Raw genomic sequence first — 23213 nt, 5'->3', positions numbered from 1 at the left:
CCCTTTTTTAAGGCAATGCCACTTACACATGGAATACAATAAACCAACACCCGAGATAATTGAAAAGTGACGTCGCCAAAGTGTGACATCCTAGGTAAATAACATGTATATCACAAATATAACCCGATCTGAAAAAAATCTGAATTTTTATAGTATTTTGACAATCTGGTCAATGCAAAAAAAAAAAAAAAAAAAAAAAAAAAATTCACATTATTGTGACTATTTTGGAGAATCAGTACTACTGGGGGTTCAGCTGATCACAAGATTATTAATAAGAAAATAGAACAATTCAAAATTCTTTGCAAATGCATTTGTCTACATGAGGACTATGTTGTGTTCTAGCTCAGAGACAATGTGCAAACATCTTCTGCTGCCTACAGATATGAATCTCTACTGAGACAGACCATGCATCAAATAAGGTCAACCATTTGATAAAATTAACAACTAAGACAACCGTCCAGTCTTGATGAAGAATTCATCTGTCAAAATACAGAAGATTAAATTGTTTTTCTTTCTCGTCCATCTTAATATATTTCAGTAAAATTTGAAGGCTCTCAAAAACATTAGAGAAAGACTCAGCATGACTCTTTTATCAATACAGTATTAAAGGGATCAAAGTAAATGATAGAGTAGTAAAAAAAAGTATAAATCATTCAATGCCAAAAGGTCCCTTTTTTAAAGAAGACTGGAGACAGCCGTTATTGACTTAAAAGACATTATAATTCTTTCTTAATATGTTCTATAGGTATGAAGTCGATTTGATGATTTCTTTATGGTCTTCATTTCTAACTGTTCCATACATGTACATCTCCCATCATTGTAATAATCATTGTCTCTGTCTCTATTATTACCATGACCATAGGGTTAAGTCTACACTGATACATGCACATCAGTATGTCAACTAGCCAAACGATGTTAAAGGGATATAGGATCAATTCTGACTGGATGGTTTGAAAGATACACTATGCCTTACCTCAGGTGAATTTTAAGTATGGCAGATTTATTCATGCATGACTAAGGCTGCATTGATTAACCCAGGAAAGCATTCATGTATCTCCACTGTTAGCCAATCAGCATCGATTCTGTATCACTTTAAATTTGCACTCTAGCTAACTGGGTATTAAAATCAAAGAGGATACTGGTATGTCAATCATCAAGGGATGTGCCTTTTTCCCAGGTAAAGTACACAGGGTGATTAGGGGCATATATGACTGTATGGTAGCTCAGCCTTGAGGGTCAATCATCAACGAGCGTGCTGCTTTCCTGGGTAAAGTATACATGGAGATTAAGGGCATACATGACTATATGGTAGCCATTAGCCTTGTGGGTCAATCGTCAAGGTATGTGCTGCTTTCCTGTGTAAAGCATGACCAGTAAAGCATGGTTAAAGTGAGAGAATAGATATCTATATTATTGATCAGCTCCTGAGAATATCAAGAAAACTTGAATCAAACTTGTTATAAGCAATGAAGTTGAACGATTGTACAAGATTAGTCTTCACATGCCCTCATCACTAACTCTGTGTAGACCACTCCACTCTGCTGCCTACATTCATCCAGCAGCACACTGATCCTTGTTGAAGAAATCTACCACTCAATAACAACTGTGTTTTTTTTTAAGTAAGATTTAACAATACTAGATGTACCATGTGTGTAGAAACTCTTAATCTTGTCACCTATACACCCCAATTATTGTCTACATGTGTGTACCAAAAATGAACACCAATATCCATATGCTCTGGTTTTGCACAATTAAACACATTCAAGCCCTAAGGAAATTATAACAGATGTTTTTGACTTCATTTTTCTCTTTTCTGTAAAAACTGGGTGAAGGTTTTTCTGTGAAACTGATGTCTTGATCTTAACATTACAGACGTACCACCAAACCTAAATAGCAGCTACGAATCCTTACATCACACTTACATGTGTTGAGCTTGATACTGGTCAAATTAACTTTTAACTTATGGCATATAAGAACAGGTTGATCTTGAATATGTTTATCAGAAAATAGGCATAAAACCCCATGCACATAAGCATTCTACATCTGTCTCGAAACAGGGAACTCTGTGGCTTGCTTCCTCCAAGCCCTGCACATTCTGAGTTGAAAATGCTACAGGTTTGTAAAATGATGGGACTCCAACTAACAATGTGACTGGGCGATGGAAAGCCTCGAAACCCCTTCACATAAATGTCTTCCGTGCAGTGCCTTTAGGAGTTAGGATTTTAGTACTCGAAATATTTAACAAGAGTATACTAAAATCATTGCTATCCATTACACACAGAGACATTTTGAGCAAATATGTTGTGATGGTCAGCTGACTAAAATGTTTGTGTGCATGAAGTTTTGGAGGTGATTGAATACTTGTTATTTTGTCCCTTTTTTTAATTTTCTAAAAATGTCAGTTCATGGTATTATGTCTAATCCATTCCGTGGACATCTTTCTCCATTTTAAACCTTCACAGAGTCTGCTGGGTTGTTCTGGCCTTGACCTTTAGCGGTTCACAAAGGACTGGACAAGGTCGATAGGCAGAGGGAAAATGATGGTGGAGTTCTTCTCCGCAGAGATGGCGTTGAGCGTCTGAAGATAGCGCAGCTGGAGGGCCGCAGGCGACTCGGTGATGACATCAGCAGCTTCTTTTAGGGCGCGCGATGCTTTCTGTTCTCCCTCGGCAGCAATCACCTTCACACAAAAGTACATGAATATTTATTTATCTGATTCTTGTTTAGAGCTATGCTCAAGTTTTAATTCACATATTTTGATAAGGTTAAAGAACTGGGAGTAAACCACCGAACTTTGGAAAAACACTGACACGCTTTCCTTTGTGTGACTTATACAATGCATATTTAGTGGAAGACAAGTGATCTTCAACTAACGTTAATTGCACTGCATATGCAAACAGTCACACATGTGACATTTAAGGACCACTTATTGCCACCAAGACCCTGCACACAATGACAACAGGGAAATCTCAAAATTCTTCAAGCCTGCAGTGTGTGTGTCTTGGAAATTCAATAGTATGCATATACCTTAACCAGTCAGCCATTCAAGTTCAGACATTAATATTCTTGTGAGACATGCAGAATTTCATTAACTTATTAATCTTCATTGATGGTTCAAGAAATTTTCATGTCATAATATGCATATACAATGGTGGTCAGGCTTACAGGTGGAGGAAACTGGAGCGTGCATATTAAACCAACAGTGTTTGGGAAGTAACTGAGGTGTTTTTATGTGTAGGGCCTAATCCTGACAGACAGAAGGCTGGCAGGATGTAAGAGATTTCCCGCCAACACCATACATGTATTTATTTATTCATTTATCTAATTGATGTTTTACTCTGTACTCAAGAATATTTCACTTATGCGACAACAGAGAGCAGCATTACCATGGGAGGAAGCTGCAGATTACCACAGAGAAACCTATGACCATCTACAGGCTGCTGGCAGATCTTCCCACATTATACGAACAAATATCATGCAAGACCATGTTAGCAAAGAACCTTGAGAGCCATGTCAATCACTATTGCTTCCAAGGCATCAAAAGTTAAAAAGTGGTGGTGTGGGGAGGCCGGGGGGTGGGGGGAATCTCACAGTTGAGCGAATACTGAACTAGTATGTCGATGGTTCTTGGGCTTCACAGGCAGCCATCTTCTACCCACCAACCCAATATTACTATTATATTACTATTATATTACATTATTACGCTGACTCTCACACTGTTAGCGTTATAGCTTCTTTCTGCATAGTTTTTTCATTCTTGTTTAATGCTTTTCACACTCAGGAATTCTTCATGGGTATGATGGCATTCTGTTTCATGGATGGAGGCATAAACCACGGATCTTTGGCAGATTATGGACAAACTTTCCAACAGACAACAAAAGTTTAATGGTCATCGTTGTCAGAGAGATGTAATTGCCACATAAGCCAAGGAACAATGAGAGCAGGGAAATGTAGAAATTCCCTATACAAGGTTGCGATCTTTTTGTTTTCCCTATAAACCACATTCACCAACATGTGGGATCTTTCTGTTTACAGGAGGTCGAATCCATTTCCCCAAACACTTTTACAGATGTGTGGGATCTTTCTGTGTATAGGGTGTCTGATCCTTTCCCCTAACCACATCAAAAAACTTGCAGGATCTTTCTGTTTATAGGATATCTAACCCATTTCCCAAAACACTTTCACAGACGTGTGGGATCTCTCTGTTTATAGGATGTCTAATCCATTTCCCTACCCACATTTACCAACATGATAGAAAATTGACAACCTAAAATGTACATAAATGGCTTACAGTGCTTCATGTATAAAGAGTTATTCCCCTTACCTTAGCCCTGGCCTCTCTGGCTGCCTCGGCCTCAGCAGCCATAGCTCTCTGTAACTGGACAGGCAGACGCACATCCTTACTGTAAACAGGTAATAATATGTCAGTCAGTACAATGTGCACACAGAATCTGTACACTTCTGATGTTCAGGGCAGGACTCATTTCTCAAACGGCAATTCGGGAATCCAATTCACAAAATATTGCCAGAAATCAAAGCGACTGAGGAAATACTGTATATATAAGATATGGATTATGGCCCATGCAGATCTGTATTCCTGTCTTAACAATTCAGTAAATGACCTAACATTTATTGCCCATGATTAAGTTGCACATTTTGCCTAATTCTTAGAGTTCTATTGATCTCATTTTGTGAGATAGGGTAACATCCCAATGGAAAAACTGAAGTTTCAGCATCAAAAGTAAGATTTATTTGCCTATAAAAATGTAATTTTGAGGGCAAGAGTTAAGGTGATTTACCATACCTTTATCACGTACAGTATTTGTCTTGTGAATAAGGATTAAAGAACAAAATTGGATAATAGCATGAGGCAAATTTACAAGAATCCACTTCCATTAAACGTAATTCCCCCAAAATTTGATCAAGGAATGAGCCCTGAACCGATACAGACATTTCATAATGACTTTGTAAGCCTCTGATGTTCAATATATGATAAAAAGTCACTGGTACATTGTACAACTGTTCATTTACTGTTCGTATTTAAACTGAAAACTACATGTAAAACATACAATTGTTTTACTGTTCACATCTTGGAAAGCTAAAAATCTACACTTGCAAACAACAAATATTAAACTCAAGACCCGATTATGCCCAATTAAACCAACAATAATCAATTAATTTCAATCTTGTGGTTCAGGTATTGTATTACCATTGCCTGTGCAGTCTGAGTGTATGTGTTGGGCATTTAGATCATACGGATTCAGCATTACTCCAGCTTATTTCCACTGACAGCTTGGTACATAATAAAGTCATCTGATCAAAGGCTAGATTTATCAACACGGAGTCATGCAACAATGCAGAATGCTTACGTGAATAATAGCAACATGCAAAAACATGTGGAATAAGTCATTTTACATACTTTTGAGTATAGCACAAGCACTATTGGACTTCATGCTAGCAGACACCGTGTTAAGGGCACAGTAATTAAGCAATGAAGTCAACAGAAGGCTTTTGAAATTTAGTTTGACTAAACGTACATTGTCAGGGTCACATTCAGGAAAATTTTCACCACAATTTTGCACCCAAATTAATGAAGTCACAAGTAAAACACAAAAATTAAGGTGACATAACAAAAAATTAAAACGTATGTTTTGATTCAGTCTAAGTTGAAAAAGTGTAATGTATTATTACTTTAATTTACCCTCGATCAACACACTTTTTACTAAGTCTCACATTTAGCCTAATATTAGGTATTTTGGAATTCTCTTTCTTTTGTGTGACTGCATGACAGAATAGAACAGAGATATCTACATGTAAGTATTTAAAGCAAGACCTGTGGGAACTGACAGAAGTTGTGTGTTCAAAGTAGAAGCTGTTAAGAGATGAAATTCTGGATGTTCCCATTTTGTGGTGGATTTGTACATAAATACTCACACTTCAACTCTCTCCACCTTCACCCCCCATGGATCAGTGGCCTCATCCAAAGATGTCTAAAATGACACACAAGGCAGGAAAACACAAATATGAACATCAGCAAAACAAAAACAAAAGACAAAAAAAAAATGTTGCCAATAAATAAAGTACATGTAAATAACTGAACTATCTACCAAAGCAACTTAAAATATCTATTTACCTATTTAATACCTACCTGTATACAAGAAACTAAGAATATTGGTAACATGAAGATGCAGCCATGCATTTTGTGTTGGCGCTTTGATGAAACACCTCTGCTGATCATGATGGTCATGCCACTTTTACAGGGGGAGGGAGGGGTGGGGGTGGAGGTGGGGGTGGGAGTGGGGCGGTAGACAAGTACAAGTATGCCTGCATGGAGCACATTCAGTTACATGTACATCAATTACACACTACCACAACTTCTGCAAACCCCTGCCCTTGAAATGGCTTCATCCCAGGATACAGAGATAAACTAAACTTGCTTCTTTGTAATTATGGGCAATAGTAAACATAAAGAGACACCAACCTACATGTACCTGTAGATGTATGCTACTCTTTGTGCTCAGGTAAAATGTCAATGGGTATAGTCAAAAATCTATAGGTAATTAGAAAGCAATAAATTCTGAAATTTTGACTAATGAAACCTAGGTACTGGATTGTCCAACTCGGAGCAACTGGGATGGTGACTTAAATAGATATCAATCAGCATAATTAGATAATTAGCACTCCTGCTTCTGTGCTGCACAGAAACGGCAGCACAATGAATATAGCCACATATAACGATCACTTAACTAACAGAATAATATGTCATGGTGCATTGCGAAAAGGTCAGGTTTGAAGTTCTAGAAAAAAAATGGAAATATGACTATCACTAAAAATATGGTACGTCCACTGGGGTTACATGACCAAAAATCAACAAGGCCTAGCTAATCATACAGTGTTTACAGCGATTCCAGTAGACAGGAGTTTGCTGAAGTGCCTGATGTGGTCTATACACCATAGAGTCTACAGGGACAAGAGCCATGGCCTCTCCAATATGACGTAGGACACAACACAGCACAGCACCACGGCAATACATGTATCACCACAGCTAGCGCATCAGGGTGGTGCGTATGCGATACACACACTTACATTTCCACCCTCTCCACCCGAATGCCCCAGGGCTCGGTGCACTCATCAAGAATGAGCTGAAATCCAGCACAACATCCTATCTGCTAATATGACAGTTTCCAGGCTTTAACCCTTCAAGACTTTTCAAGCCATTATACTTGCTCTTAACAGATGTACAAGACAGCATAATGTACAGGTACCCTAAATGACCTCAAATTTCGAAAACACAAGTACCTCTTTAGAGGCCCATAAAAGTCTCCAAATATTATTTTTGGTGCCAGTAGAATATCATCCCATGTTCCAAGCAAACCTCATATAACTTTTTTTGAGAGAAGCTGGTGTTAATGTAATCAAAAATAGCTGCCTAACATTTGGGACAGGTCAAATATATTAGGTTATTTTAGCAATAAAAGGGTTTGAAACTCCTCTATTATTTTTAGGCAAAGAAAGCTTCCTCCATTAGAAATACTGCAGATTATAATTAATACACATTACCCTACTGACAAGTACATTTATTTATTTGACTGGTGTGCTCAAAAATATTTCATACCATCACAGTCAGCATTATGGTGGGAGGAAACAAGCAGATCCTGGGGAAAACCCACAATTATCTGCAGGTTGCTGAGAGACTAAGCCACTTCTGGGGAGGAAGCCAGCATGAGCTGAGCTTTAACTCATTGCAACTGCATTGGTGTGAGGCTCCTTTTGTACATGTACACATTCACAGCAGAATAAGAATTAACTGAGTCTTCATGTTCACTCATACCTAATGTTGAAATAGCCTTGTTTCGTTAGAATCATTTTAACACTTTAAATATCACAGGTAATAGTCATATATTTCCTGAAAGGCAATAATTTGAGCTACTCTTGCTAAATACAGAAAACTAGATTTGGTTAGCAAATATGGATTTTTTGCCAAAAACCTCTGTTACAGTCTCTTCACACCAAATTTAGATTCAGTAGCAAGACGTTAATATATGTACATGTAAACAAGAGTATTTTTGAGACTGCACCCATAACGTTTACCTTAACACTAATTCCAATGAACATGAGGCCAAGTCGTGAATTTTGTAATTTATGGCAATTAAAAAGCACACTGGGCATCGACAGTGGAACATCCCCTTGTGTCACTGAGCTTTATATGTAAGTAAAACCTGAGTTCAATACATGTAGTTCTTTCTCAGGTACAACCCTGCACATTTACCTTAAGACAGCCTAAAATGTTATTGGATGCTGATGCCAACACTCAAGGTACATGAGCGACCACACGCTTAAAAAAAAAAAAATGCCGGAAATTTTGTGAAACCAGCACAAGAACTTTGACTTTGTTCAAGATTGAAAGCCCACAAAAACGTACCCATGCATCATCTAGACCACTGACCTGCATGAAGTTGCTGATGGCTTCCCGCTCTGACAGAATCTCTGCAAGGTTCTTTGTACCCAACACGTTCCGCAGCGTTGTCTGTGCGAGGAGGCGCGTGGAGCGGTTGGCATCCTCGACATTTGTGATGGACGTACATGCATTCTGTACTCTGTAGTAAACCACAGCATCCACAGCAACAGTGACCGAGTCCTTTGTCAGCACCTGTCAATCACAGAAAGTCACGCTCACTTGGTGATCCACTAGTACAAGCATTCTGTATACTACTGATATACACTTTTTGTTGTTTTACTCAAGAATTTTGGAATGGCAATCAGATTTAGGGGTGGAGGAAACTGCAAAACCCTGCATAAACCACTGACCTTTGGCAAGTTACTGACAAACTTTCTAACATGTGACATCCAAGCACATGAGAACGCCATACTGGTGAGAGACAACTGATATTCAATGAATATTAGACTGTGCAATTGTCCACAAGAGCATCCTTGAATGGTCACCAAGGCCCCAGAATCAGTTCATGAGAGGTTGGGGGGGGGAGGCTAATTTAAGCATGCTTCTATTTATTTACTTAAAGCAAGAGTTTTGTAATTACAGAATTACTGTTTTGCAGCTTTTGAATAACCTTTCCTAAATATGTCATATTATTGGAAGGCAAGTGGTCACTAAAGAATTTCATGTAAGGTCACACAAAAGAACATCATCAACCACTTCTTGCCACTATTAGCTCCCTTGGCAAAAGGAAGCAATGAAGTCTTTGTGTGAGCCATAATGGGACCAGACCCACATCTCTAAAGATTTGTTTATGTCACTAATGATGTAAAGTTCATAACACTGTGCAAATTATTTCTATACACCCCATAGCTCTCTCAGAATGTTTCAAAATACTGTTCACAGCGGAGGCTGAAAACGTTGATGAATTAGGGTAGAATTACTGCGACGGCCAACATTATGGTGGGAGGAAACCGAGCAGAGCCTGGGTGAAACTTATGACCACCTGGAGTCCCATCTGTAGCACAGATTTACCTCTTGTGGGGGGACATCGAAGGACACTGTCCTCAGGTCAACCTTGGTGTAGGAATCAATGCATGGGATGATAAAGAACAGTCCTGAAACAAATCAGAGCAAAAAACATAAATAAAGTGATAAAAATTCATTGGTATATTTCAAGGGTGATTAATGTGTGATGCTCTTTTACAATACATCTGTTTATCTTTACCACCTAAATACAGATGTTCCATCAGATAACATATGGAAACAAAGTGTGATGTAAACCAGATAACATACTGAGACGAAGTGTTGCATAACCCAGCCAATGTCTGGAAACAAAGTGTGGCATAAACCAGATAATGTATGGAGACATAATATATGAAGACAAAATCTTGAGTAACCCAGCCAATGTACGCAGGCAAAGTGTGCAGCAACCTAGATAATCAATGAAGACAAAGTGTGCAGTAAACCAGAAAATGTATGGAGACAAAGTGTGACGTAAAACAGATAATGTATGGAGACAAACTAGAGTAAAACAGATAATGTATGGAGACAAAGTCTGGAGAAAGCTAAACAATGTATGGAGACAAAGTGTGGGACAAACCAGATAATGTGTGGAGACAACGTTTGGAGCTACCTATATAATGTATGGAAACAATGTGTGCTGTAAACCAGATTATGTACCGAGACAAAGTGTGCAGTGAATCAGAAAAAGTATGGAGGCAAAGAATGGAGTAAACAACATGTGTGACAACATGTTGACTAACCCAGATAGTGTATGGGGACAAAATGTGTAGGGTCAGGGAATGTGAGAGTGAGGGAATGTGAGAGTGAGGGAATGTGAGAGTGAGGAAATGTGAGAGTGAGGAAATGTGATAGTGAGAGAATGTGTGAATTCCTTACACAATGCTGGGATTGCACCCATACCTCATGTACCCTTGTGGTTGAAAGACAAGTGCCTCTAACCACTCAGCCATCACCCGCTCTCAGTATGGTATTATTAAACAATTAAATAAATGGTTTATTTATTTCATTGGTGTTTCACCACATACTCAAGAATTTTTCACTTATACGTCAACGGCCAGCATTATACTGGTGGGAAATCTGGGGAAACCCAAAACCATTCGCAAGTGGCTGAAAGACCTTCCCACTTACGACTGAAGATGGAACCAGGATAAGCTGGACTTGAACTCCCAGCAGTTGTATTGGTGAGAGTCCTTGTGCTGTACTGGTATACCAACCATTCAGCAAACGAAGTCCCCTTCAAATAAATGAGCATAAAAGTGTTGCACATTACCTGGGCCTTTTGCACCTCCGGAGACAAGACGGCCCAGCCTGAAGATAACAGCTCTCTCATACTCTTGCACCACCTGAGGACAAACACACAACCCTCAATTATTTACTGTACACGTCTTTCACGTAAAGTTTAGTATGTAAAATGTACTTACAGAGGCACATAAAGGTGTTAAAATGAAATGCCAGGACTTATGTTTACCTGATAATAAATTAATGATAGTTCACATTAACAAAAAATTTTCGTGGCCCTAAAAGGCGGATTAATTAATAGGAATCAAGCAGAATGCATCAATTAAAAAAACGCTAACCTTTAAGTGAAATATTCATTCATTTAGTTGGTTGCGGTTTAATGCATTATTTCATTTTTTTTAATTTCATTGGTGTTTTACGCCGTACTCAAGAATATTTCACTATACGACGGCGGCCAGCATTGTGGTGGGTGGAAACTGAGCAAAGCCCGGGGGAGCATTATTTCATGAACATTTCATTTCAAAGATCTACATACATGTACAATGGTTGTGTATGATTGTGGGTTTGTGTTTTTGGGATGGAGGTGGGACAAACGGGTCAAGAACTTCTTCCCAGTTTTCTCTTGATGTTAATTTCTTTAAATTGCCTCTCCCTTTCACTAGACAGAATAAACAAAAAAATTGCCTACAAGCTACCTATGTTTTTTATCCTAATAGGAAAAAGACTCTTTTAGTGGGGGCCAGGTACTGGGTTATTGATGTACATACATGCACCCATACTTAAGTTCCCTTGATACACTAATCTAGTACTTGGTGACTTAGTTTACCTTACCTTAAAAATAATTATTTTCCCTTGACATGTTTTTACTTCCCTTGATGCTCATACACACATGGTGAACTCGTTTAAATGCATGCACACTTAGCTTCCATTAATGTACAAACATACATGTAATTAACTCCCTTTGAGTTACACACTTAACTCCCCTTGATATGCACACTTAACTCCCCTTAATACAACACACTGGATACACTAAAATAACTCCCCTTGACATCTACATGTACTCAACCCCCTTGATAAACACATACACACTTAACTGCCCTTGATACAAAACACAAAATGAATTAACTCCTCTTGATTCACAATTATATTATTAAGGTCTAATGAACTTACCTTGATACAAAGACAGAGAGAGAAGGGGAAGGTGACGGCGATCAGGAATAAGGACAGGCCCCATAGGATGTAGCCACAACAGCCGATGCTGTTATCCACATCTGCCCGGTCATCTACGTTAGATGGGCCTGTACAAACAGGAAAAAAACAATGTTGCCTTTTTAATTATATACTTATTCTTCCGATTAGAAATATCAAGAACATTTCAAGAATATTTCACTTCTACAACAGTCGCCAGCATGGTGGGAGAAAACTTGCTTTTTTCAATAGTCTGATGCGCACTACACTGTAAACAATATGCTACACTGTAAAGAGACAGCAGACAAGTTGGACGCCACACGTCCCTGTATGTGCAGCTAAAACAATGTGAAGGACTTTCTGGTCTAGATGCCCATCACCTGAATAATTATATTACTGCCAAATGTTATACATGTATGTATATATAAGCAATCTACACTAACAATTATTATGTACATGTAACTTCTATGTTTGCCTTCTTTCCAACACTGTGGCGATGAGCTGCATACCTCATATTGCATATCACAATTTACAACAACAACGCGACGTTACCATGACATCAGTCAATGATACCTTGTCTTTAATTTCTCTTTGAACATATTCTTATGCCTTTCAAAAATTTTACAACACATTTTTGTCAAATTTTCGGTGATTAAAGTTCACTAAATTTTGCTCCCTAGTTGAATTGTGCAAAGTTTAATGTTTAATGTATAATAATTACCTTTCTGAATGAATTCTGTTTGATGTGGACTTCTTGTATTTTTGCATAACTGAAGTATAAACTCGCAAGATCATTTAGATTCTTCAAGTCCACCCAAAAATAGAGCTTGTCCACTTTTAATAATTGGCATTCATTCAATAACCTACAATTCTGACACTTGCTTGCTCAGATGTCTGGTAACACAACGCAGACACTACCTGAAATAAAATTTGCCCATAGGGCCAAATAAACAGGGCTAGGGAATACTTTAGGAAAGGATATATACATGTACATGTAGTTAGCAATGAAGGCAGAGCTGGGTCCACAACGCATGCGATCATAGGGAAAAAAACAAGTTGACTGCATCTGTAACCATGGTAACATGTACATGTTGTAAGCCTAGGGTATGTGATGATGTGGTAATGTATATATACATGATACAGTAACATTCAACTTAATCAATTTGTGCAATGATGCTGGTGCTGGTTAGCTGAGAGTCCCACAAAATAATTAGCATTTATTATCCAGCCAAATTACGCTAGATATTCAGAATGAATGAATGCTTGTGGTTTAACTTAGTACTTAACAATTTTTCAGTTGCCCAGCGACGAGGAGTCATTAGGTGTGTGTATGTGTCTTCTTGTGACAGGGAGATTTCATGCCGCCAAACTGCTGCCGCCACTGAAGTTTCATGCCGGAGACACCAGATATGACACCCCACCCAGTCACATTATACTAACACCGGGCCAATCAGTCTTGTTTTCTTGCTCTAACCTCTCAGTGCTGAGTGCCAAGTGAGGCAGCAAAAAGTAGCATTTTTTTTCAAGTCCAAACTAGATATCAAGTCCAAACTAAATATAGTAATATTTTATGACATTTTAGAGAAATGTTTTAGATAATTTACTTCACATGTTTACATGTAAACTTTGTAACACACTAATAGGCCATTAGCTCTCTGAAAGATGCAATTACTGCACGATCACATCACCTGTGTAAAACTGGGCCATTACTCCACGTGGAATGAGTCCAGTCTGGCTCTGTGGGGAGGTGAAGGGGCTGTGGTTAGTCAGTTGGGTGGTTGATCAATGGTTGTACACTGTACTTCTATTTTAAAGTGTGCATTCATGCAATGTTGACAACCCCCACCTCATCACACATCCTTGGACTGACTCTCCAAGGCTGTTACCGTATCAGGTATACACCTTGCCCTTGGGACATTAGGGTCACCTCAGGGAACAAAAAGGTATTTGCAAAGGCGGTATAAACCCGAGCTGAATACTGTATTCAGTACAGCCTGTAAAAATGCACATTCATAAACACGCTTTTTCTTCATTATTTGCCTTGATGCAATGTAGTGCAGTCCATGTCAATCACGGTCTAAGCTATACCTGGAATATTGACCAAATTAAAAACAATGCCCAAAAGTCTATTAAAGCTAGTACAAGTTGCACATGTGTATATAAAAGTAGAATTCTGATACCCGAAACACTCCCTTCCATCCCAACATTTCTAAAAATAAAAAATCCATTACTGTAAGTACCAGAACAGTAATAATTATTAAAATAATTATGAAAACAATCAGCCCATTGTATATGAAAATAATTACCCCGATTGCCATTGAACTTAAGCATACATAATTTCAGGTGATAGGCAAGATCATGTCTCATTTCCTGAACCTTAGCCCATACTGTCTCATTTCCTGAACAGCTCAAATGCGCTCAAATGTGATTCCTGAACCTTCATAGCCCAAGCGTCTCATTTCCTGAACCTTAGGGAATCAATTCAAAGCCATTCTTATAGCCTGTGTCTCCATTCCTGAAAAACCAATACATTTTTATACCAATTCAAGAACCTTATATCCCGTGTGTCTCAATTCCTGAGCAACCAATACATGTTTGTACCACTTCCTGAACCTCACCCATGTCTCAATGCCTGAACAGCCCATATGTCTCAATTCCTGAATCTTAATAGAAAATTTGTCTCCATTCCTTAATTTTTAAGTGGCCCATTTGTCTCAATTCCTGATCAGCCCATGTGTCTCAATTCCTGAATCTTAACAGACCATTTGTCTCCATTCCTTAATCTTTAAGTGGCCCATTTGTCTCAATTCCTGATCAGCCCATGTGTCTCAATTCCTCAATCTTAATAAACCATTTGTCTCCATTCCTTAATCTTTAAGTGGCCCATTTGTCTCAATTCCTGATCAGCCCATGTGTCTCAATTCCTGAACCTTGGCTCATGACTCAAGACCTTGGCCCATGTCCAAATGCCTGAACCTTAGCCCACGTCTCAATTTCTGAATCTTAGCCCACGTCTCAATTTCTGAACCTTAGCACGTGTTTCAATTTCAGAACCTTAGCACACGTTTCAATTTCAGAACCTTAGCACACGTATCTCAATTTTTGAACCTTAAAGTTAGCACAGGTCACAATTTCTGAACTCTAATTTCTATGTCTCAAATCATGAAAAGCCAATATGTCTTAATTCCTGAACAGCAAACATCAGGACATAATTCCGGATGCTTAGCTCATATATGTATATATGTCTCAATTCCTGACGCTTAGCTCATACATATACATGTCTCGATTCCTGACGCTTAGCTCATACATATACATGTCTCAATTCTTGAAGCTTAGCTCATACATATACATGTCTCAATTCCTGAAGCTTAGCTCATACATGTACAGTACATATGTCTCGATTCCTGACGCTTAGCTCATACATGTACATGTCTCAATTCCTGAAGCTTAGCTCATACATGTACAGTACATATGTCTCAATTCCTGAAGCTTAGCTCATACATGTACATGTCTCAATTCCTGACGCTTAACTCATACATGTACATTTCTCAATTCCTGACGCTTAGCTCATACATGCATATGTCTCAATTCCTGAAGCTTAGCTCATACATGTACATGTACAGGTCTTAACACCTGAGCCTTAGGCCATATACATGTACATGTATTTTATTTCCTGACCCTCATAGTATCCTAAAGAATACTATAGCTGCATGGGGAATTTCTTCGATAGAGAGAAGCAGTAAAACCCCACTCTGCTGACTGAGCTGGCACCAACCTCCTGACATGAATGAGAGTACAGACCTGGATCTTATCAACCAGATGCACAACTTGGCTTTATTCACAAAGCAGAAGAGATGCCAGCTGTTTATCCAATTTACCTGAGCTTTTAGCTCCAACGACTCCAATCTGGTGCCAGTTAACTTACAATGAAAGACCTAAAAATCTGGCCGACAAAAATAATGGTCATAAAAATTTTATTAAAATGTTAGCCTTGGTGGTGAAACTTTCATCCTACACGTACCTTCCGCACAAACCTAGCAGCATCTTTCTAAAATTAATGGAGACCTCAACATCAGGAAACTTCTTAGCAAGTTGGTGAATGTAAAAATGTGCATAAATTGCGCTGACAGTTGATCTTTCACATGTGAAAAGGTTGAGGAAATAGGGTATATTACATGGTAAAATTTAAGCCAGTGAGTGGAGAAATGACCATCCCATGAGAGAAATTTATAATTAAATCTTGTTTTACAGCACAGGGTAACTTACCACAAAATCGGAAGCCACATGGAGCTTTCCTGTGTTAAACTGGACTCGACTAATCAGAGGCCTTGTTAAACCCCGACTCATTCAATCAGCCTAGTGCATCATTATTTGGTAACATAACATTTCCACTTGTTACAGTATAAAATGCGGGACATTCAGATGACAAGCCAATCCAGTTACCGGACTCGGAGTGGGTAATACTTAATGGGTAACACTCAACTTGGTACTTAACCAAGTTAACTGGTACATGTAACTCAGCTGGGTGCTAAACAAAGATATACCGATCTAAAAGTGAGTAAAATTAACTAGTTGGGTTTACCTTCTGGTTATTAATTCTAAAAGGGTGGGACAAAGCCTTTAAATAGACGTACGAATACCTATGGCTTATTTGGTTTCCCTCCCTAACGCCGTTGCTTAACCAGAGCATTATTGGCATCCGGAGCTGGAGGGCAAATGCCGTACAGTATTCACAATGTGGATGGACTGGTCATTGTAGCCTACAACACTTACGGTCACATGTGGATTAACAGCGTGGACACGACTAAGTTGAACACTTAAAATTTACCAAAGTTTCTACGAACAACATACATTGTTGTGCTATGTAATAAACTGCTGAACCGTTTATCACTGCCTTATATTGGTTTAATGGTGTTGACATCCCTACCATATCCAAAGTACGCTTGATTCTTAATTAAGCCGTACGAAGCCTGCATTAGGTTATTTATACCATCTTAGAGTGGTAACACTGATGACTGGCCTTGATGTATAAACTCACTCATGCATGCATTCGGTTGGTTGAAGTCAATTAGGCCAACTGGGTTGTATTTCGTAGACTGATTAATACAGCAGGCCAGTCGCCCCATACCGCATTACAATATATATATGTACATAAAAACCATGACACAGCACTGGACAGCGTGCATGTGGTGATTAAGGAATTTAAATCAATGCGAGACAGATTCCATTAACACTGAACTGTTGTAAGTTAACAACTGCCTAGGTACAAGTATTGTACATTTTTTATGGTAAATGGCGTTTTTTTTTTTTGTTTTTTTTTAGCAAAATAAATGCTATAAAAGATATTACTCTCTGTGTCATAATTTAGATATCACCTTACCTTCCTTAAGTTAGAAACAAACCTCGAAATATCTTTATGAGGTCAATATAACTCTCAGGCAAAATGAGTAACTCCCGTAGGTGTAATTTTCAGTTATTATTGTAATACATGTACATTCACAATAAACTGAAAATCTTGACCCCACTGGAAGAGCTGACAAAATAGTACACCTCATCCTAATTCTAATATGCTTTATTACAACACCCTGATGGTTCAATTTAACTGTGAGTCACAAATAAAAATTTAAATAAAATGTGGGACCCTCAAAGTTACAGTTACAGTTGACATTCGACTTCTCTCTACCTATAATATATATTTAACAGGCCATGAGTGGCTAACAAACTACTCAAACAAAGTGCACTGCATGCACTTCAGTTATATCACGGTGGACAGATCTGTCTCCCAACAATGAATGAAGTGTAATGAATGAGAAGTGTATACAGCACATTTTTGTACACTGTTTTAGGTTTTCAATACATGCAAGTAAAATTACATGAAGTTGTACATGCAATCCAACATCTTCCAAGCTCTTAGAAGAAAAAGAAATTTGAAAAAGAAGAATAGACTACTTATTTACTTATTTGACTGGTGTTTTACGCTGTACAGGTATTTTAAGAGCATGATGGCCCCATGACACGAATTCTGATCGGATTCTATGTCCATCACACGCGTACAGTTTAACATGATCCGACCATGGTGGACCCATCAATTACGCCGACCGTGGATCCATGATGGGCGTATGATATTCTGCAGGAATGAGGCTGCACTGTACAGAGCCCTCAAAAATTGACGCAAACGATCGTTTAGTTCAATCAGAGGTTACCAGTAAGCAAATTCAAACACAGGCAAACCATTTCCTGTTCGAGCAAACTGGCATAGATTAAAAAAAAAAAGATGTAAGTAGAAAAAAGGTGATGTTATCATCAGTTAAGTACATGTACAATAAGTGGGCTGATAAAACTCTGTCATGTTTGCTTAGGACATTGACAGGGAAGCAAAGCGGGTGCCCCAGGTCGTATGTCTACTGAACAAACGATGTCATATCACATGTCTGGTTAAAAAAATCACGGAACTGAAACTCTGTTTCAACACAATAGGAGGCTTGGTTACTCATTCAGTCATGCTTAGTAAACATTGAAAAGAGTTAGTTATCTAAAGGCTTGAGTAGTAAGTTTTCAACATGTGGCTAAATTATCAATATGTCCTTGTATCTGTGAACCTTTTTTCAATCTCTTTGAGTAGAGCTCTTTGTACATACAATGAGCAGGAAGTAAAACGGCTGAGGACACAGGAAAATTACATGTACAAAACAGAAAGAAAGTATGACTGACACAGGAAATTGTTCTTCACATGAAATTCTGTTTCTGAGATCCATTTGAGAGAAAGGTTGTTCTAGAAGTTGTATTTATGATCTGCTGCATTTCATTCTTCACACAACCTTTTTCCTGGTCAGGGAGATTTTTCCAATTTTGAGGGCTGTGCACACCACATTATCTTGAAATAGCTATATACATTATAGTTCTGACATCAGTTGGCCATGTTCTCAGCTCAGTTTCCAGGTTACCCTGAAAGCTAAGCTGGGTTCAAAGAATGAAACAAATCCCAGAAACTGATTCCACAAAGCCATTTCTGACTTAAGCCAAAATTAAAAACCTCGTCACAACGCTAAGGTCTGACACTTTTGTCTTAGGGTTGTATTCATGAGGTAGTCAACATTTTACTTTACAGAGCGCAGAAGTAAACTTCATAATCATGTCTCAAATTTTGAGTTAAGTCAGAAATGACTTTGGAATCAGCCACAGATCTATCCATCATATAGACTATATGCAGGCACACGGTATAAGAACTGAGTCATGGTAGCTACGTGTCTTAACAGACATTCTGGTCATCTAACCCCTAATTTTGCTGATTAATTAATTATCCTGACCTAGTGAGATAATTCTGAAATGCTTTTGTTTCCAGACTGAGACACTGGTCTTAAAGTCCTTCATTCAGCATTTACTGTATGACCATATTCTAAATGCTACCTGTAAATTAATTAGCTCAGTCATTTCCGGGCTTACATATGTATGTTTTTCACCTTGCATGCTGCTTGTATTATATCTGATTTATTTATTTATTTAGTTTGACACCACACTCAAGAATATTTCACATCTACAAGTACCAAGACTTCCAGCTTTATTGTGTGAGGAAACCAAGCTGAGCCCAAGGGAAACTCACAACTGCCCAAAGAATGCTGGCAGACATTCCCACGTCTGATCTGAGAGAAATAAAGCAGTATGAGCTGGACTTCATTATATTTCATTCAAACTTTTTTTTTGTACAACCTAATGTTCCAAACGTCAACAAAGACATAATTTTGATCCAATTACCTGACAAACAGAATCAGCGTCGCCGACTGCAGACAAAATAAAGGACGATTCTAAAAATACATAAGTAGACAGAAGATCAGTCTACTGTTCCATGTTAACAAAGACATATAAAATTTAGTTCACACAAGCATTCAGAATTAATCTCTCAAACAGCACATTAAAAGTGATGCTAAAAATATACGGAATATCAATATAAACTGATACGCCGTTATATAAAGACAGAGAACTGAATAAGAGCAAATTATCCTTGTGTTTGTTCTGTTCTCTTTCCACCAGGACATCTTTAAAGTGCTATTGCATGGCCCTGAGATATTCTACACCAGATCAAAATAGAAACAAAATTAAGCATTAAGATGTCAAGACTATGAATTGCAAGTAGATTTTTTTTTCTTAATGCCTCCGTCTGCCTCGTAATGGGGGTGTTTTCTGTCTCTCTTGTTTGCTGGCAGCAAGGACCTTGCCAAGACACTCGACCATAAATCACACTGTCACAGATAGCCAGTTCCACCCAGGCATCAACCAAAGATTTTCAATATCTGCAACTCATCAACATCTTACTGCACCTAGACCAAGTGTCGCCATGGAAACTGCTTTTTATTGAATTACTTTCTGAAAATGGTGCTGCCCTTGTTTGGTAAATTCCCCATGTGAACCGCCTGAGTTATAGCAGAGGGCCAGACTAGCTAGGCTGTCTTTGGATTTATCAGAGGTTTCCTTGTAAAAGCATTAACCGACAATCTGATATGCGAACCACTCTGCCATTTCAACAATGGGCCATACGAAATGTGCATAATAATAATACATATTCTGACGATAAACCACTATTCCATTAAAAGCATCAACAGATGTCAACAAGATAAAATGAGCATTAACCTACACTTAATAGGTTAGATCTGATGATCATGTTGTTCAAGATTAGTGAGAAATGCTCAAATAATAAAATATATATATATATATATATATATATATATATATATATATATATACACACACATAAATGTACTTGCACATGTAAACTTTAAGGTGGTAGTCATACCTGCAATACACACTGAATTTGTTGCACAGATCTACAAATATCTGTATACACACGTGCAAAATAAACATGTACATTTGTCATATTGTTTGTAGCTGTCATAAATGCTTGTAATTCCCAACAGTACATGCCACACAAAATGCTTTCATGATCTTGCATGCACATGATCTATTCAATTTTTGATTTCCCAAGCTTGGCTGCATAATCATATTGTACCAATTTGCTGTCACTGACGCCATTAATGTTTATCAATTATTTACGTGTGCATACATCCTTAAGTATTACATCACTTTTAATGTTTCTATATTCGTTTTTTCGATATTTAAATTTGACTGGAATGGAATTTTGTACTGTGAGGAACTGAAGAGAACTGAAGAGGCTACACCAGAAAAAAAATTTCTGGATTTTATTCCAAGAATAGCTCAAAATTATTATCTTTCAGTAAATATCAGACTCATATCTGTTCTATTTGTAGTGCTAAATAATCCTGAAGTTTATAAATGCTATAATGCAAGTTGCTTTATAAATTTTAGGAACCTTAATTACCGCCAACTTTGAATAGTAACTGTCTAAAAGGTGCACAGATGACGCTGATATTTTGCAATAGGTAACTATTTGGGCTACCTGGTAGGATTTATAGCTGATGACTATAAGCCCATTAAACTCAATTTAAAAGCAATTTTCTCCTTTTGTGGATATTTATCATGCATATGTCAAATTATGAGCTTTTACACAGCAAGTACATGTCCTCATGATAATATGCAACAGGGAGCACTATTACATCCTCATGGCATCATTTGGCAACATTCAGCACAGGACCCAAGCACTATCACATCCTAGAGGCAACATTCAACAGGGACCTGGGGCACTATCACATCCTTGTGGCAACATTCACCTTGGGTACCAGGCACTATCAAATTCTTGGGACACAATCATCCTCATGGCAATATTCAGAATGGGGCACTATTATATCCTCGTGGCAATGATCACCATGGGGCACTATAACATTCTCTTTGCAATATTCAGCATGAGGCAGTATCATGTCCTCATGCCACATTCAGCTTGGGGCACTATCACATCATCATGGCAACAGGGATACTATCAAAAACATTTACATGTAATATTGTTTGGTTCCCTTGGGCTCTGCCCGTATTCCACCCACCATAACGATTATTTAAACTGATACAGCAAACCACAACATACAGGTGTCAAAATTATTCCAAAAGTTTGAGCTAACATAACAATTTAATTTGTACGCTCGTAACCCGCGATCGGCACATCTCATTATACATATGTACACATGTGCAGTGTATACTGTATTCCTGTAAAGGTCTGGTCTGCAAAAATGCATTTTCCAGAGGAACATACGTTAAAAAGGCTTTAGAATGACACATTAGAGGCCAAGACTTTCATGTATTGATTAGAAATTAATCCTACGGTACCTAAATTTGGTCCTACTGAGTAGACGTATCAATCAGAATCGAGCAAAATAAGTCACTTCAAAATTGGTGAACTTTAGGTCAGATAAAGTGTACAGTAGGGAAGCTTTAATTATGTCACTTGATACTTGTAACATGTCTGTACCTGTATTCACAATGAACATAAAGCGCAGTGCATTTACTGTTCTAAAAACAAAACAAAAGAACCTAAGATTTAGGTGTACATGTATGCTTAGGCAAGGGGACCCAAATACTGCATGGAAATAAAGCAAAAACTTCCATTAAACCACTGTGCTCAATTTTAATACCGTCAAACAAAATTACCAACCCCAAAAAAAGCCACCAAACAACTGGGTGACTCCTGAATTTGTTCAATTTACTGATGTTTTTTAACATTGTGACTCAATAATCTTTCCCTTAAATCATATTGGTGAGGTTTATAGATGGATGAGCCCCTAGAGAGTAATAGATTCAAACACACACCCTCACAGGTCAAAGCCAGGGCCCCTATGGTCACAGCATGAGCTAGGGCTTTTAATAATCATTTGACACAGAGAGGCCCTCGGACTTGTTTGCAATAATAAATGTACAGAATGTATACAACATCAGAGTACATACACAGGTCCTGCTGTTTACCAATGGGGTTTGGCCTGACTCACTGTATAGATATACATGTGTAACAATCATGGGACACCTAGTATGACATGCTACTGAACGAATTTCACCCAAATCAATCATTTTTACACACAAATAAATGTCCAAAAATGTTATTTTTGGTGCTGAAATTTACTTTCCCAAAAGAATATATAGTGCTATTTTCAAGAAAAGAAAACCTAACTGAAAAAACTTTCCAACATCAATAATGGAACTCTAATAATCAGGCAAAATGAGTACATGAAACATCATAGTCATGGACTTTTTTGTATTTTTAGGCCAAATACAAGTACTGTATATCTGTTCATCTGTAGGAATAGGGTTCTCTGTTTCAAATACTAACAAGCATAACAAATATAATATGACAAAATTACTGATAAGCACTGTAAGACAATACCTGTTATTAGTTACAGGGTTATTCAGTGACAGGATACGCAAATATATGCTG

At 38.0% G+C, this 23213-nt stretch overlaps 1 protein-coding gene across 2 annotated transcripts in view; it reads right to left on the bottom strand.

Moving 5' to 3' along the window:
* Positions 1-190: 190 nt before the first annotated feature.
* The window catches only part of LOC135480430 (mechanosensory protein 2-like), an 82459-nt gene continuing 59436 nt past the window's right edge, over positions 191-23213 (bottom strand). For both annotated transcript variants that reach the window (XM_064760260.1, XM_064760261.1), the window contains exons 2-8: positions 11870-11997; positions 10731-10803; positions 9470-9552; positions 8447-8650; positions 5935-5990; positions 4325-4403; positions 191-2680 (exon numbers count right to left, since the gene is read on the bottom strand). In XM_064760260.1, the coding sequence (XP_064616330.1) occupies positions 2492-2680; positions 4325-4403; positions 5935-5990; positions 8447-8650; positions 9470-9552; positions 10731-10803; positions 11870-11997 (812 nt within the window). In that variant the 3' untranslated portion in view covers positions 191-2491. The remainder of the gene's footprint in view (positions 2681-4324; positions 4404-5934; positions 5991-8446; positions 8651-9469; positions 9553-10730; positions 10804-11869; positions 11998-23213) is intronic.

This window comes from Liolophura sinensis, chromosome 13 (assembly GCF_032854445.1).
Source record: "Liolophura sinensis isolate JHLJ2023 chromosome 13, CUHK_Ljap_v2, whole genome shotgun sequence".
Lineage (NCBI taxonomy): Eukaryota > Metazoa > Mollusca > Polyplacophora > Chitonida > Chitonidae > Liolophura > Liolophura sinensis.
Note: the sequence above shows the minus strand (reverse complement) of the source record. Positions and strands in the feature narration are given on the sequence as shown.